Source organism: Pelodiscus sinensis, chromosome 9 (genome assembly GCF_049634645.1).
Source record: "Pelodiscus sinensis isolate JC-2024 chromosome 9, ASM4963464v1, whole genome shotgun sequence".
Taxonomy (NCBI): Eukaryota; Metazoa; Chordata; order Testudines; family Trionychidae; genus Pelodiscus; species Pelodiscus sinensis.
Window position 1 is genome coordinate 2,512,347 of NC_134719.1, and position 18,178 is coordinate 2,530,524.

Below are 18,178 nucleotides of genomic sequence, written 5' to 3' on the forward strand. Positions count from 1 at the left end.
TTCTCAAGTCAGTTTGTTATCTGAAATTATAGTAATTGAGTCCCTAACTTGGCAGAACTTTTATTGCCAACTCCATGATTATTCCAGAAGCCTAGGAACTATTTGGCAGAAAGATCAGATATTATATAATCCTCATGCTGTACCCTTTTATAATCCAAATCACAAGTACAGCAAGTCACATTATACCATTTCAGTGCTAGCTTGTGGCATAATACTGATCAACAGAATTCAACAAACTTAGTTTCAGTGAAATTCTACAAAGTCAGGCAGTGCTCACATTTCTTTGAGATTGCATGCACGATGATCTTTATTTGTAAACTGGCTTTGTTTGCCCTTTCACTTGTCAGTTTTGCCTACTCATTTTCAGATGCTTCCATTGACTTATTCTGTGGAGAACGGTTTTGCACTCCACAAACTGGCATTAGGGAATTTTAGGTGGTGGAAAGTTATATCAACATAAAATAGGGAAACCACCAGTGGCACTATTTCTACACCAGTCTAAGTAAGAAGAGAGTAAGGCCCGGAATAAAATGCACACGGCCAAGAACACCCATTCTTATAAAATGCCTTCTTTGACGTACTCACATTATCTTAAACATAAGAGTCATGTGAATCTGGAACTGGCATGTCTGCTAATCAGAATATCAACGTCTCATTTGGAACATTTTGGTCCCCAAACTTTGCTAATGTCCATCTTCAGAAAGCGATGTGAAAATCTGGCCATAGACTATTATGGCGTTGCTTACTGAAAGGCTGCAAAACTATAGCCTAATGATTACAGGACTGAAGAATGGACGCACCACAGTACCTGTATCTCCAAACCAACAGCTTTCTGCAACAAAGTTGTACCATTGTAACCTAGATGCATCTGTTGCATGTTGCACTTATTTAAACGTATGAGTTTAAGGTGGTCTGCATTCTCTAAAATAATTCAAATGCAAAGAGACCTCAGATTGTCAGTCTAGAGCAGGGCTACTGAACATGCAGCCCGTGGTCCATTTGTTTGCGGCCAGCAGTGCGGTTTGGGTTTACGTGAGCTCAACATGCTGCCCATGGGTGGGATCCTTTGAACATGGCCTCCACTGGGAAGACGCTCCACAACGGCGAGTCAATATAACGGTCTTCTGTTGATATACGTTTTAGTAGTTAAATTCCTGGACTGTCTTTGCTCATCAAAAGTGCTGTCATAGAATCATAGAACTGGAAGGGACCTTGAGAGGTCGAGTCCAGCCCCCCGCCCTCAAGGCAGGACCAAGCTCTGTCTACACCATCCCTGACAGATGTCTATCTAACCTGTTCTTAAATATCTCCAGAGAGGGAGATTCCACCACCTCCCTTGGCAATTTATTCCAATATTTTACCACCCTGACAGTTAGGAATTTTTACCTAATGTCCAATCTAAACCTCCCTTGCTGCACTTTAAGCCCATTACTCCTTGTCCTGTCCTCAGAAACCAAGAGGAACAAATTTTCTCCTTCCTCCTTGTGACACCCTTTTAGCTATTTGAAACCGCTATCATGTCCCCCCTTAATCTTCTTTTTTCCAAACTAAACAAGCCCAGTTCATGAAGCCTGGCTTCATAGGTCATGTTCTCTAATCCTTTAATCATTCTTGTCGCTCTTCTCTGTACCCTTTCCAATTTCTCCACATCTTTCTTGAAATGTGGTGCCCAGAACTGGACACAGTACTCCAGCTGAGGCCTAACTAGTGCAGAGTAGAGTGGCAGAATGACTTCACGAGTTTTGCTTACAACACACCTGTTGATACAACCTAGAATCATATTTGCTTTTTTTGCAACAGCATCACACTGTTGACTCATATTCAACTTGTGGTCCACTATGACCCCTAGATCCCTTTCCGCCATGCTCCTTCCTAGACAGTCGCTTCCCATCTTGTATGTATGGAACTGATTGTTCCTTCCTAAGTGGAGCACTTTGCATTTCTCTTTATTAAACTTCATCCTGTTTACCTCTGACCATTTCTCTAACTACTTGCTAAGGTCATTTTGAATTATGTCCCTATCCTCCAAAGAAGTCGCAACCCCACCCAGTTTGGTGGTATCTGCAAACTTAATAAGCGTACTCTCTATCCCAATATCTACATCATTGATGAAGATATTGAACAGTATGGGTCCCAAAACAGACCCTTGCGGAACTCCACTTTTTATCCCTTTCCAGCAGGATTTAGCACCGTTAACAACAACTCGCTGACTACGGTTATCCAGCCAATTATGCACCCACCTTATCGTGGCCCTATCTAAGTTATATTTGCCTAGTTTATCAATAAGAATATCATGCGAGACCGTACCAAATGCCTTACTAAAGTCTAGGTATATGACATCCACCGCTTCTCCCTTATCCACAAGGCTCGTTATCCTATCAAAGAAAGCTATCAGATTAGTTTGGCATGACTTGTTCTTCACAAACCCATGCTGGCTATTCCCTATCACTTTATTACCTTCCAAGTGTTTGCATATGATTTCCTTAATTACCTGCTCCATTATCTTCCCTGGGACAGACGTTAAACTGACCGGTCTGTAGTTTCCTGGGTTGTTCTTATTCCCCTTTTTATAGATGGGCACAGTATTTGCCCTTTTCCAGTCTTCTGGTATCTCCCCTGTCTTCCATGATTTTTCAAAGATCATAGCTAAAGGCTCAGATACCTCCTCTATCAGCTCCTTGAGTATCCTGGGATGCATTTCATCAGGACCTGGTGACTTGCTGACATCTAACTTTCCTAAGTGATTTTTAACTTGTTCTTTGTGTATCCTATCTTCTAAACTTACCCTCTCTCTGCTTGTATTCACTACGTTAGGCACACCTCCAGACTTCTTGGTGAAGACCAAAACGAAGAAGTCATTGAGCATCTCTGCCATTTCCAAGTTTCCTGTTACTGCTTCTGCCTCCTCACTGAGCAGTGTGGCTACCCTGTCCTTGGTCTTCCTCTTGCTTTTAATGTATTTATAAAAGGTCTTCTTGTTTCCCTTTATGCCTGTAGCTAGTTTGATCTCATTTTGTGCCTTTGCCTTTCTAATCTTGCCCCTGCATTCCCGTGTTGCTTGCCTATATTCATCCTTTGTTATTTGTCCTAGTTTCCATTTTTTATATGACTCCTTTTTTATTTTGAGATCATGCAAGATCTCCTTGTTAAGCCAAGCTGGTCTTTTGCCATATTTTCTATCTTTCCTACACAGCGGAATTGTTTGCTTTTGGGCCCTTAACAATGTCCCTTTGAAATACTTCCAACTCTCCTCAGTTGTTTTTCCCTTCAGTCTTGCTTCCCATGGGACCTTACCTACAAGTTCTCTGAGCTTATCAAAATCTGCTTTCCTGAAATCCATTACTTCAATTGTGCTGGTCTCCCTTCTACTTTTCCTTAAGATCATGAACTCTATTATTTCATATGGGCAGAAATTGGGTAAATATTGCATTTTATTAATACCAGCAGAACTGACTTACATGGGGCCTTTGTCTTGCCTTAACCTTTGTATTCATGCCCGTCAGAGTGAAAGAAGCTATTTGCATATATATTTACATGTATAGGCAACCACACTTAAGCTGCAGCCCTTGGCATGTGCTGGGAGTATCATTGTGGCCCCTGGGGGATTCCAAAGTTGAGTAGCTCTGATCTAGAGGTTTCTGAGTAAGTTAAACCATAAAGAGCACAGACTTACACCACAGAACAGGCGTAACATCCTTTCTTGCTACTCTCTCGAATTAAAAACGCTCCATCAGGTTTCCCACATAGTAAATCCTCTGCTTGGATACGGTTGAGATCCCCAACAAACCAAGTTTTTTCATCATAATGTGGCAGGTTTTCATCCTCTTCATTCACAAAGTACGTACTAGAAAAGAAGGAGATGCAACTTTGTTAGCTCAATCACCCAGTCGCTAAAGGAATCCTAACAAGGAGGATTTATTTTGCACAAAGCATACCAAAGGAAAATAAAATGCAAACAAAAGATACGTCTGGCAAGAGGCAGTTCAAACTGGAAGACCAGCCTTCTAATATTCACTTAGACATCAACCAAGAACCCTTATTCAAAAAGGTAGCCAGTGTCACATCAGCTGAACGCAGAGCTGCTTGCTCACAGGACAGAAAACTTCTCTGTAGGAAAGAACTCCAATCCCCTCTACAGAAACTGGCATTTTGTATTACTGAGCTCTGATCTTCCACTGAGGAGCTCAGCCACTTATCTGTGAGATTAAATGTACAAGGGCACTTACTCATCAATATTCTCATTTTTGATTCCCAGCCAGTCATTTATTCGCTTCTGCCTCACTCCTTTGTGATTGAGCCATCTGTCAGGATGAAAAATTAGAGAGCATGAATATATTCCCTAGTTGTTTGATACTAACCAAATGGAAGAGACGCTTAGACCTAGATCTCAAAGAAAGAGAATCTAGAGCGGGGGAGGAAGGGGGGAACTTACTGACCCTTGAAACTGTACTCACTAATCTTCAGAAGTGTGAAGGCCAGGTGTACCAATCAGGGCGTGGGGTTTCAGACTCATTCCTGTTGAAGCCCAGAGACCTCTAGCTCTAGCACTTAGCCCACAAGATAGAAACCCTGAGCTCCCCCTGCCCAAGTCTGGTAGGTAAAGAACGGAGTGAGGATGTAGGGCGCTCTGTGAGTTACACTTTGACTGTAAAAGAGCCACATGTAGCTCACAAGCAATGGTTTGGCCACTAAGATTCAGACTGAGCTTACTCACACAGAGGCCCTAGGAAACACTGCCCAGTGTACCTTTATATACTCATCTTAGACTGAGCTCTTCTTTAGGGAGGGAGCAGCAGAGGAGAAATGGTCTCCAGACTCTGCAGGTTAAATGGGGAAGGAAAGTACTACTGCAAGTTTGCTGGGTCTTCTGATGATGGCTGCAGCTAGCTGCCTCTCCCAGAAAATGTACTGTCAGTGGAACATCCCTTCTCTCATGAAGCAGGTATTAATTCTCTGATACCAGCAAGACTCAGAGGTAGCATGCTTTGGAGTGTTATGGCCCTCCCAACCTGGGCAGTTGAAAAATCTATGGCTATGAGTAGTAGAGGCCTCTGAGGGATGTGTGTAAGTAAGAGGGAGTACACCATTCTAAGGAATCACCACCATTTTCCCCTCTGTTCTTCTCAACCTAGTTCTGCATCTTCTGCAAATATTAATGAGGGAAGCACATGGCAGTCAGATGGTACCTACCCTTATCATTCATGTTTTTCTAATTCACATGAATGTTACCTATACTGTAGAATGTGTTCGGGTCTACCAGATATGCTTAGACGTCTGACAGTGACAGTAATTATTCAGAAGTTAGGATTACAAAAGTAGCGGGAAAGACTAACCAGTTACTCAGTCATTTCATACTAGCGGCTTAATCTCCTATTAGAGCACGCACACAACTCTTGACTATCAAGAACAAAGAATGGGACTCCTGTTAATATAATGAAGTTACAGTATGATGGCAATTGTCTTTAACAAGTTAATCACATTGTTTTGAAGTGCACAGGCCTTGCCTACTTACACAAGATACTGATCTCTGATCTTGCGTAGCTGGATAAGATCGGGTTTGATGCTATTCATTTTCTTATCAATTTCCCTATTGTCCAGAGCTTGTTTCTTCAAATCCTGCTCCAGACGCATTTTACTATCATGGATCTCACACAGGCGTGACTTTAACTTCTCATAATTCATCATAATTCTGTAAATAAATTTGTAATGTTTAAGAGGGAGAGAAATACACAACAAAAATCAACCCAGATGGATCTAGCCTTAAGAATGTAAAAGTAGTAACCCCTTCAGTAATGACAAAGCACTGGAAGACAAAGAGCCATACTGCTTTATATCACATTCCTCTTATCTTACTATCAGCTGAGTAGTGGCTACTTTTGCAAAGCTCTTTTAGTTTGTTTAGTGTGCAGTTCTACCCTAAAAAAAATAAAAATAAAAATAAAAAAATGTAAGGATGTTTCCTTCTTATTCCTTGGATCTGCACCTTAAAATGTAAGACAATTTTTTTTCTTCTGACTGAATGAACACAACTATGGGGGTGAACGAGATCCGATTCCTTCTCCATGGTCAGATTTATTTACTCAAGTTCTAAACTGTTAACAACCCTAGCACAGGAGTCACTATCAGCAGGATTTGTTTGGCCTGCAGATACTTAGTACTGATGAACAACAAGTAGACTACTTGATTCAATTTCAAATTGGTTTGCAGGCCTAGAAGTTAACCATCACCCTCTTGTCATTTACATTACTTGTAAACACTGACACCTGTTCTGAAGTCAAGATGAAGAATGGGTGTCCCACAATGTCACTTTTACAAAACCCCCTTTCAGGGCAGAATCACATGAAGGATATTACTGCAATTCAGAAGATACCACATCAAGTTAGCCATCATACTTGCCCTTGTACTACAGGGCAACGTACAGCTGTATTTATTTTAAAAAAAATTTTAGCAAGAACATTTAGGATGCTGGAATGAGATTGGACTTTTTTTCCCCCCCTTAACTATTTGGTGTTTAGGAGGTGGGCAGGTGTTAGCCCGCACACATCTAAAGGACCTCTCCCCAGCCTACAGGGAGGGTCCACAGAACCCAGACGAACCAACTAATTAATGGGGACAAATAATGAGAAAATAGGGATGGGCGTGAGGATCAAAGGGCTGAAATGAGGGAACTGGATGGGGATACCGGGCAGAGAGCCCTGGACAGCGCCCACTGCTCCCCGAAGGTCTTGAGAGAGTCAGCGGACGCTGCCCATTGGAACTCTGCCCAGATACGTGAGTGGATACAGCAACGGAAATAGGGCCCCACAGTCGCAGGCCCTTCCCCCAGCCAACCTCTTCTCCCTGGTTTTATAGATTGGACTTCTTGCACATAAATGCAACTGCTTATACTAAGAAGAGAAAGCTTAATATCGACTCTGCACAAATGTTTGGAGACAATTTATTACTGTGTAATCCTATACAAAATAGGCAAAGATGTTTTGCTGTTAATAATCTATTCCTTTATTAGTCTAAATGTAGAAATTTTAAGTTTGTGATTTAAGTGGAGTATTAAATTTCTGACATACTATAACAATTCTTGAGACAGAATAGGGGAGATTTTGTTTTATAGCAGGTACGTGCTCAAATCATAGTAATTTTAGGCAACTAAGTTAGGATACATTATATATGAACATCAAGTATCAAGAGTTCAGATGAAAAGATCACATTACTGTGTTGTGCTTAGGTATTGGCAAAGCTTGACAATGACAGCACCTTGCTATTAGCAGGCAACAGCGGTTAAAGCTTCAACCATTAACTTGTGTGTGTGTGTGTGTGGGGGGGGGGGGGGGGAGACACGACTTTGGTCAGATAGAAATTTAATCTATATTACAAAAATCTGACTGATAGTGGGTTTTAACATACATTAAGATCAGATTCTAACAAAAGTGAATTTTGATGCAGTTCACATTGATTTGCATGAAGATCACATTCAGCTTCTCAATCAAGTGCATTAGGAGACTAATCTCCATGGACAGATAGTGTGGAATCACTGTGGCTGTAGTCTGAAAAGGGACATTAAAACTTGGAGGGTGGGGCACCAGATTTACCAAGTGTCCTTTTTAAAACGGGCTCAGTTTACAAGTGAAAAGATGTTCTCTCAACTGCATCCCATGAAATCGAACTTGGGATCGGACAGTCAAACTAGGCTATGTTTTTCCTCACACATCAGTGTTGGAGATACCACAGCACAAATCAGACCCTCAACTGTGCTCCCAATTAAGCTCTATGCAACACATTTCAATGAAAACTGACTCACTCAGGGTATGTCCTCATTCCACGAAGAGTACAGCTAGTTCGGATTAGAAGCCTAATCCGAACTAGCTACTCCGTGCCGAGTGTAGCCGCGCAGCACGGGGTTCGAACTAGCCGGCATTTAAAAATGGCGCCGGCCGGCTTCATGCAAATGAAGCCCGGGAAATTCAAATCCTGGGCTTCATTTGCAGTTGCGGATGACTACATTACCCCCGCTAGTTCGGACTAGCGGGGTAGTGTAGACATACCCTCAGGTAACACACTAAATGTTATTGATGCTTGTAGAGGAACAGAATTCAGCTCCCTTGCACACTGCTATAGTTGAAAGCATTGATTCTCAAACTGGGGTCCGTGGACTGGACGCCTTTCAGGTGGTCTATGGCTCAAGCTCAGTCCTGCCCCCCACCCCATAGGGTTGGAGTGCCAAGTGCCCCTCAGCCTCCTTCATGCCCAGACCCTGAATCTCCAGCCCCTCACACAACCCCTCACCTCCACCGAGACCCTGCACCTCCAGCCTGCTCCTGCCCATTCCAACTGGCCAGACAGCCTACATCCAAGCCTGCTCCTGCACTCTACCTCCCACCCAGGCCTTGCACTCTCATCCCTTCCTGCACCCCCCTTCCTATCTCACACACTGAACTTCTCATTTTTGGTCCCACCCCAGAGCCTGAAGGTGGAGGGGGAGGGGGAGAAGAGATCTACAAAATGCACTAACCCCGGAACCCCAGAAGAGTAATCTGGCCTAATGGGAAGCCCTGAACATCAGTCTCTCCTGATGCTCCCTCCCTCCCATGGGGCTGCAGCACCAATGGAATGAGATGTCTTCATTGGGGGCCACATTAGTGAAGGTTGGGGGGGTTTGGAGGGCTTTTTGGGGGGCTTCTCACTGGTGTGGCCCCCAAATGATTTTTCTGTGGGTCTGTGGCCCCCGACCCAAAAAAGGTTCCCCACTCCTGCCATAATTAAAAGCCATGTTGAAAGCTTGTGTGTGTTGGACATAAATTAGTATTTTACTTTATTTAAAATGAAGTTAAGCGCTTAATCTGTTTAATAATTTAGATAAGTATTTCCTTTCTTACTGGTTAAATGAAAACATTCTCCCTAACTGCAACACTGGCAAAATGGCTCAAGCGTAATTATATAATTAATGGTAAGTTTCCTTTAGCAGCTAGTGGTTTGTGGAAAGGTTTGCATTGAACCAGGTGGGCCATGAGCCAAAAAGTTGAGAACCACTGGTTTCAAGCTAAAGGGAAGGTTACTCACCTTGTGCAGTAACTGGAGTTCTTCAAGATGCGTCCCCTGGGGTGCTCCACTTAGGAGTGTCAGCGCTGCTCTGCACACAGCCCGGAGATCTTTAGTAACAGTCCCTGGCCGCTGGTGCGTGCTGCGCTATTTTGCAATCACTCTGAGGGACAGTTAGGCATGCGCCGGCAGCCGTTCCCTCCGTTCCTTCTCTACGCTGGATTGTGTTAGCCTGGAGCGGAAGGAAGGAGGGTGTGCGTGGAGCACCCACGGGGACACATCTTGAAGAACTCCAGTTACTGCACAAGGTGAGTAACCTTCCCTTCCTCTTCGAGGGTCCCCAGGGGTGCTCCACTTAAGTGACTATGCAGCAGTATTCATGCTTGGCGGTGAGCACTCCATGATGCAGGATTGGCTGTTGGACAGTATGGTACGTCCAACGTTAGTGTCGGAGTCCTGAAAGGACTGAATAGCCTAATGCTGTGCAAAGGTATTGGCCGAAGCCCATGCAGTAGCTCTGCAATTGATGTCTATGGGAAGACCCCTGAGGAAAGCAGTTGTGCTAGATGCTGCTCTCGTGGAATGCGCCCGTATAACTGTTGGCGGTTATTTCTGGGTGTAAGTGTGTAGAAATCCATTTGGAAACAGGTTGTCCTCTGGACTTGTCTGTGCACAACACAAATGATCTGGGAGTGCATCTGAAGTCTCTTGTGTTCAAGGTACATTCAGAGTGTGCAGCACTGCCTGCCTGCTGTTCTCGTGTGGTTTTGGGAAGAACACAGGTAAGTATATTGGTTTGTTACAATGGAATGAGGCAAGTCTCTTGGGCAGGAATTTCAGGTGGATTCTAAGGATGACCATGGCCTTGTGGAACACCGTGTACGACAGATCCGCCATGAGTGCCGCTCTCTCTCCCACTCTCCTACCTGATGTTATTGCAATGAGAAAAGTGATCTTCATTGAAAGGTGGAGTAGCAAGCAAGTGGTCAGAGGCTTGAAAGGCTGTCTCATGAGTGAGTCCAGCACTAGAGACAAATCCCATGATGGTGCTGGGTCTCAATGTGGTGGATAGAGATTCCGTGTCCCTTTCAGGAATTTCTTCACACGGGTGGGAAAAACATGGAATATTCCAGTATGGGTCGGTGTATCGCTGATATAGCTATCAAGTGTACACTGAGGGAACTAATTGATAGTCCTGTGTCCCGCAGGTGGAGAATATACTCTAGTATGTTGGATATCCTTGCCCTGTGTGGATCCTGCACTTGAGCTGAATTCCAGGCTCTCCTCTAAGTCTCTTGCCCGTTTTGATCTCGGGGCGAGTTTCTGGCAATGTGGGCAGCCTCTCCCATGGTGGTCTTGCCCAAGGCAGCACAAACTCTGTTCATGTCCATCTGTCGCTGAAATGAAGATCTCACGCCCTGTGCGTCTTTTAAAGCCATATGGTGCGGGCATGACAGGGATCGCCTGTTTGCTACAGGTGAGCGGGATGCAGCGGTAGCACCTGCGCCCTGCTCCACTTGCTCTTTATCTTCTGTTGTTATCGGTATCTCAATAAAAGAAAGGTTCTTCTTTGTCTTCACTTTCTAATCGTGTTAAAGGTTTTGAAGGAAGACTATCTCCTTGCAACTGATCCCGGCGGAGGTTGAGAAGGAACGGAGGCCACCAGCATGTGCTAAACTGTCAGAGTGATTGCGCAACAGCGCAGCATGCGCCGGTGGCCAGGGACGGCTATCAAAGGTCTTTGGGCCATGTGCACAACGGCGCTGACACACCTAAGTGGAGCACCCATGGGGACCCTCGAAGAAGAAGAAGAAGAATTTGCTTTTGTCAGATTCCTACGACTATGAAAACACATAAGGGAAAATCCCTACTAAGTCAGAAAAGACCATTTTTCAGGGCAGAAATCACGCTTTGAAGAGTGCCTACTAGCTTCCCTATAGGTCAGCAATACTTATAAAAAAAAGAAAACCCCATTGACTTAGATTAAAATTGTTGCCTAACAAAGAGTTAAAATAATAAACATTTTGAAATTAAGAACGAAGTACTAAAGATCCTTTGAAGACACTGACTTGGATCTCTGATGCACACGAATCTCTTAGCAATATCAATGGGAGTTTCTAAGTGGACACCCAAGAGTATGTGACAAGTGCTTTTGCACTAATTGTTTCCAAGATTCACTCTAATGTGCAAGTAAAAATGAGCTAACTTTTCTTTAGCTCACATTTTAGCTGTACATTGATTCCCCCTGTTCCAGACAGCATTGCTTACACCTCACATTTTTCTGAAGAAAGCTCTTCACTATAAATCTAGACTTAGAGTGAAAAGACCAGAGATCATCCAAGTGTAATGCCCAGCAAATGCAGAATTGTCCTCTATAGTGCCTCTACACTGTTTGGGATACTTCAACAAAGGAATATGAATCTATTATAAAAATACCACACTACTTCAATTTCACAAAAGAAGGCTTAACAACAGAATTCTGTTTTGTTTCATGAGTGTGCCTATGTAGGAAGAACACACAAGGAGTATGCTTTGAGATCCTACCGTTCAATTTCCTTCTCATTCCCTTCTCTGCGGAATCGTTCAATGTATTCTTTGCTGTATCTCTCTTGCGTGTGGCACTGTTCCTCAAATATTTTGATGGTTTCATTAAATGCTTCAATTGCAGTTCTCTTCATCTGAATTTCCTATACAAAGAAACCAAAACCAAAAAGCATACTTAGTCATTTGCATCCTGAAATAAGTTACAGGCACAAGATTCAATTATGCTTCCTAAATAGATTGTCAGAAAGAAACCTTCAGCCTTCATTTAAAATGAAATTATGAAAAAATCTGAGTTTTACTGAACACGAAAATACACGACCCATTTTAGCCAAAGTCTCAAAGAAAGCAGATCATCTCTCCCTCCACAAGGTTTACCAAGTTATAAAGTCCATGTAATTAGGGTTCTTTGACAGAAAATCCCAGCACAGATCTTTACATTACAATATTAGGTCCTAGTTGTTAGAGCTCTTGTTATTACCTATAGTCCACAACTCAGACCCCTCCAACACATTATACCCAATCTACAACCCATCTTGGAAAATGATCCCTCACTCTCAGAGGTCTTGGGAGAAAAGCCTATTTTTGCTTACAGACAACCCCATAACCTGAAACAAATTCTTTCTGGTAACCATGCCACACAACCACATCATAAGCCTCCAGGAACCCAGCCCTGCAACCAAAAACGATGCCAACTCTGTCCACATATCTAGACTGGTGAATGCATCACTGTATCCAACAACATAAGCAGGGCTCGCCAAGCCGCGGCGAGCCCCACTTGCCTGCCTCACGGTTCAGCAAGCTGCGCATGCGCTGATTGCGCTGCGGCGCTGTGCCAGGCTATAATCTACTCAGCCGTGGCAAGTAGATTACCTAAATTGTCGAGCCCTGAACATAAGACACCAAATCAAAAGGTCATTTGACTGCATATCCAGTAATTTGATCTGCGCCATCAAATGCCAGCAGTGCCCCACTGCTATATATATTGGACAAACTGGACCGTTTCTACGGGAAAGAATCAGTGGACACAATCAGATATACATAAAGGAAACGTACAGAAACCTATTGGGGCACACTTCAATCTTCCACATCACTCTTTAAAAGATCTCCAGGTAGCTGTCTTGTCACAAACCAGTTCTGCAAGCCAGATCCACGAGGAAGCATCGGAATTACAGTTCATCCACAAATTAAATTCACATGCCTAATGGACTCAATCGTGATGAAAGTTGGTTGAGACACTACCAACTTAAAAGCCATTGAAGGTGCAAACAGCTCACAAGATCTATTAACTTTGATTCTTATTTGCTTCATTTTAACTACCCAATCTTCAGATATTTACTGATTCCCTCTGCTCTCCGACATCCATCCCCCTTCCTTTTTCTTCCCTCCCTCCTCTCCTTCCCCGCTCCTATTTATTTTGGACATGCACATCCTAAACTCGTAACTACGGTCATCTGAAGAAGCGGGCTGTGCCCACGAAAGCTCATGATACCATCTACATGTTTTGTTAGTCTATAACAGTGGTCTCCAACCTTTTTACACCCAAGATCACTTTTCAAATCTCAGAACAGGCGAAGATCTACCGCCCCGCTCCTTCCTTGAAGCCCCTCCCCTTCTTTGAAGCCCCGCCCTCTCTATTCTCCTCCTGTCCATCACTTGCTATCCCCAGCCCTTACTTACACACTCTGATACAGTTTATTTTTAAATTATGCGATACATACAATTAAAATCACGTGTTTATAGTTATGAAATAAATGGTCTGTTTTTTAGTCATGCTATTTAAATCTAAAATGAAGCATTTATAATTATACATTTTGTGGGGACGGAGTACTGTGGCTGGGGGCAGGGGAGAGGGAACAGGGTGCTGGGAGGGCAGAGGACAGGATTCTGCAGCAGGGGACAGAGTGCCAGTGGGGACAGAGTTCGAGGAGTGGGGACGCGAATGGGGACAGAGTTCGGGGAGTGGGGACGCGAATGGGGACAGCATTCTGTAGTTGAGGACAGGGGAGTGGGATGCCAGGGGAGGCAAAGAGTCCCCTGCATCTCCCTCCTCCCAGCATTCTCCCCCACCCCCCGGAAACCAGTGCATGCCTGCCCAGGGGGCCGACCCCCCCACCCGCGCAGGGAAGCCCCGCGCGCGCGCCTGCCCCGAGCCAACTCCCCCCTCCACTCAGGGAAGCCCTGCGCGCGCTCACCTGCCCCAGAGCCAACCCCCCCCGTGCAGGAAAGCCTCGCGTGTGTGCCTGCCCAGAGGGCCAACTTCCCCCCCCCACCCACGCAGGGAAGACCCGCGCACGCGCCTGCTTCGGGACCAACCCCCGCCCCCCCCGTGCAGGAAAGCCTTGCACGCGCACCTGCCCAGGGGGCCGCCCCCCCTACCTGCGCGGAGAAGCCCCGTGGGCGCTTGTTCTGGCGTTTTCACTAACTTTGCTTCTGGTTTTGTTTTCCTTTGTGTCAATTTTTTTTAAATAATTTGTTTCGCTGTCTTAGGAATAAAAATTCAGTTTTTAATGAGCTGCTGTAATGATCAACAAAAGGTTATTTTAAAAACTGACCTGTAATGTTCTGGTGTATTCCTCATATAGTCTGTCATACTCTTTACTCTTGTCCTGATACTGAGAGTGGTATTCCTGAAGCTTTTTACCTACTGCATCTATGTTATCTTCTTTCACCAACTGATCCTGTGTACATCAGAAAAGAAAGATGGTAAAGTAGTTTCTCCAAGCACTGGTCCTCTGTCAACTTCAAGTGCCTATTTCTGTAATCAATGGACCAATTTTTATATTAGGCTTCTAGAAGTGTAGGGGGAAAAAGAGAGATAGTTTGACAAAGCAAAACATAAGCTTCAGAGTCCTGAAAGAGAGCAAGTGGGAATATGAAACTCAGAGCTAAATCCAAAAGAATAATAAAAGAAGACAACATAAGGTCAATAGACGCCTAGACCCCCTTAGAGAAAGAAGGAATAATGTAGGATAGATCAAATTTTGTTTGTTTGCAAAACAAGAGGTCACAGAACTTATGGAAAACTGGAGCAATTTTGCTCAGTGTTAAAGATTGCTACATAGCAAAGAGAAGGAGGAAGGATCAGCCTAAAGTCCTAGGATCTAGAAAACTAAGCACAGAGGAATGAGCAGTCACAATTCTGCAAGTGACTGATTTTAACATTTTGTATATAAACAGTTGCTTTGCATCCTAGACCACAGAGCCCTGCATGTAATTCAATAACTCTCTCAACCTCAGCTTCTCCACTTGTAAAATACACGTGATGACAATTATCTGTATCATAAGGAGGTTGTGAAGCAGAACTTAATATTTAAGTAGCAGGAGAATTATAAAGGACTGGCCAACATGAGCGCTTGAAGTAGAGGTCAGGTCCGTCTCCTAACTTTGTGGTTATTGTTCTAGACCACATAGACTCTTGGAACCACTACTTTGTCCTTAAACATGCAAGGCTGAGATTTCAAGCAAAAAGGGGATCTGAGTTTTCACAGGATTCATATGAAAAAATCCAGGCTCTAGAGAGAAAAGCCAACATTTTATGACATGGGGAAAAAAAATATATAGAACAGTTACTGGACTCTGGAAACCTCACCTGTTGATATCTGGATACTGGATACATCAGCTTCACATCAAGCTTAGGATTGTACTGAGCAAGAGATTCATGGCGGTAGTGGTTAATCAGCTCCACAACAGAATTAAATGTCAATGGGTCAGAAAAACCATATTTTCCATCCCGATGATAAATCTTTATCAGTTTGTTGTTGCCACCTTTCCTGTAAGGCAATACAATAACTTAGAGGTTTTGTTGTGCACATGGATAGCAAGTGTACACACACAAGCTGCCACATGTACAGTATGAGTACCCATGCTGAGTTCTTCTTAAAGACAACACTACAATTCCTAACAAGAATCTTTATAGCTAGTCAGATACTCTAACATGTACCTTTAAGTAAATACACACAAAAAGTCTCAAGTTTTATTGAGCAGCAGAAAAGCAGAAAGTAAGTCTCTTCCTATATTATCTCTGGGAATAGTTTACTGTATTTAAGACCTAGTTTAATTAGAAATTCTCTAAGGGGATTGCTAAGGGTTCCTTAAGGCAGCCACACACAAAAAAACATGGTGAACAACCAGGAATATGGAACTCGGGACTAAACAAAAATACCCTAAACACCCAACAACAAAGAATACATAAGATCAGGAGATGCCTAGATTCCTCTTAGAGAAAGAGGGAGCAATGAGGGACACGTAGGGAAGAAAGATCAAAGTATTATACAAATTAAAAAGCACTTGCAAACCTATTATCAAACAGCATCCAAAATTTTAGATTGTTTAACACTGGATACTCAAACTTAAGTGAGTCCTTAGAAGGATTTATAACAGGTTAATTAATCCAGGACTTCAAAGTATCTAGTTTTGTATTTACTGGAAGTGTTTGCTTATTTTTCCCCTCTACCAATAAAAAAAGTTTGAATAGCAGAAAAAGGACAGAGCACTTTCTTAATGTATGGCTCCTGCAGATACATGCCTGTGTGTTTACATATTCAGATCACCTTTAACTAGATTTTAAGGCAAGTCCTGCCTTGACAGAAAACTTATACTCAGTAATTTCAGAGCGGTGGTGCAAGTGACAACAGAATTTGGTCACAAGCATACATTTTTAAACTGATGATGATTTTGAACTCCAAGACAATATAACTATCTGCCACGTAGCAACTCAGAATAAAGCTGATCCTACTATTTTGTGAATATATTAGACAAGACTCTGCAGCAAGTTACACTTTGCTGTGTGATCAGAATTGGTGACATTAAATGCAGTGTCCCAGCTTAGTAGAACCTTCTTAAATCAAAAGTACAGAGAGATGGAGAGATACAGAACTAGGACCTTTACCGATTATGACTGCAACACAGAGATATCCAAATAGGACTGTTTCAGGATGCACTGGGCTCAGTACAAGAAGTGGGATGGTGTTTCTAGGGGCTGCTCCTTTATTTACTTATTCCACACATCAGCAATCTCTGGAAAAATGTTTCCAAGAAAGTGGAGATCTCTACTGAGGGCATTTCATGTATATACTAACGTGGTACCTATTGACACTGGTGTGTCTACTAAAAGCAAGGTATAAAAAGTGAAATACCCAATGCTTACCGCAATGTCAAAGTGTAATCTCCCTGCTTCTTGGTTGATGCATCACGCACCAGAAATGTTCCATCTGGCATGTCTCGTAATTTGTCATTTACCTCTTCCCTGGCAGAACAAAAACATTGGAAGAAGGATCAATGAGAAAAGTTAGGTAGTTGATTTGCTTAAAAATAAAACACAAAGAGAAGCCGTCGGGGTGCATAAGGAATCAGATTTCTTTTCTGTTTTGCCTTCAAAATCTTATGTAATCTAAAAGTTTGTTTTTCAAATTTTCTATTTTCAGATTTAGGATATCCTTAGGGATGCGAAAGGTTAATTGGTTATCTGGTAAGTATTACCCTCAACGGTAATGTTTATCAGTTCTGGTTAACCGGCAACCAGAGGCTGCTGGAGCAGCTCCCGGCCTGCTGCAGGCAGGGGGCTGCTCTGCCCCACAGGGGGCCTGCCATGGACAGGGGATGCTCTGGATGCCGGAGGTGGGGGTTGCTCCAGCAGGGACTGGGAGCAGGCAGCCAGCCCCGAAGTGGAGCTGGGGACAGGAGACCCGGGGATGAGGCCTGCTCCAGCAAGCAAGGCTTAGTCAATTAAACTGGCTAAACGTTAGGTAAACCTAACATTTAACTGGTTAACCAAGATTTTACTACCCTAATATCTGTAGGGATAATATTTTTGTTCAGCCTTTAAGGCTATGTTAGACCAGTCTGAACTTGCTCACTCTTAGCAAAAACCAGCAGCTGCACTTAACTGCTATTTAGAAAGAAGGCTATGTATAAGCAACAGGAGCAGCTGTGTCTCAGAGAAATCACCAAGTTCAAAACCTTTCAAAGTGTAAACAGGTGCCTTTTGTGAAAGCAGTTCTAGCTCTTTAAGAAACTGGCATGATCATTCATAGAAGTTGGGTCAGAGAAGTATCCAGTCCAGAACACATCTCTAGTCTCAAAGTTCACTAGTGGTTTGATTCTGATATTTCTTTTACTGCAGTTTGAAAGCCTCTGTAATGCAACTAAATCCCAGTGGAATTACTCTCAATTTTCAACTGTTGTGAGAAGAAAGTTAGGCTTTATTCTTTTAACTAAATGGAAGAGATTTTTATGGAATGGGTAGCACCCATAAGCATTTCAAATAAAGTATGTGACTCAAGAGTGTTAGCTGAACTTTTATGAAATTCATTCCACCCAAATCCACACCATGCTTTACTTAAAAAATTAATACTTTGTCCTTTATAGCACTCTTCACACAGGGATCTCAGTATATGTTTACACCTACGAAGTTTTTGCATTGTCCGTTTCACAGGTGAATAGGGAACTGTAAAAGAAAAGTGCTGGTTTGTGTACTCATTCAGGATCACAGACATCAGGGAGTATTTACATTTGCAGCACTTCCATCACAGATGAGAGCAACAACCCACTGAGGGCAGCTATCCCACAGTGCAGCTCTTCTGGGAAGGGGGAGGGGGTTATT

The 18,178-nt window shown here is 43.2% G+C and overlaps 1 protein-coding gene across 5 annotated transcripts in view; it reads right to left on the reverse strand.

Moving 5' to 3' along the window:
- The window catches only part of PIK3R3 (phosphoinositide-3-kinase regulatory subunit 3), a 295,643-nt gene that overhangs the window by 11,794 nt on the left and 265,671 nt on the right, over positions 1 to 18,178 (reverse strand). For all 5 annotated transcript variants that reach the window (XR_012905836.1, XM_075935898.1, XM_075935897.1 and 2 more), the window contains 7 exons: positions 16,724 to 16,822; positions 15,167 to 15,347; positions 14,130 to 14,255; positions 11,578 to 11,720; positions 5,513 to 5,689; positions 4,227 to 4,301; positions 3,674 to 3,844 (listed from right to left, as the gene is read on the reverse strand). Coding sequence is in view for 4 of the 5 variants with exons in the window: in XM_075935898.1 (XP_075792013.1) it covers positions 3,674 to 3,844; positions 4,227 to 4,301; positions 5,513 to 5,689; positions 11,578 to 11,720; positions 14,130 to 14,255; positions 15,167 to 15,347; positions 16,724 to 16,822 (972 nt within the window). In the remaining variant the exon portion in view is untranslated. The remainder of the gene's footprint in view (positions 1 to 3,673; positions 3,845 to 4,226; positions 4,302 to 5,512; positions 5,690 to 11,577; positions 11,721 to 14,129; positions 14,256 to 15,166; positions 15,348 to 16,723; positions 16,823 to 18,178) is intronic.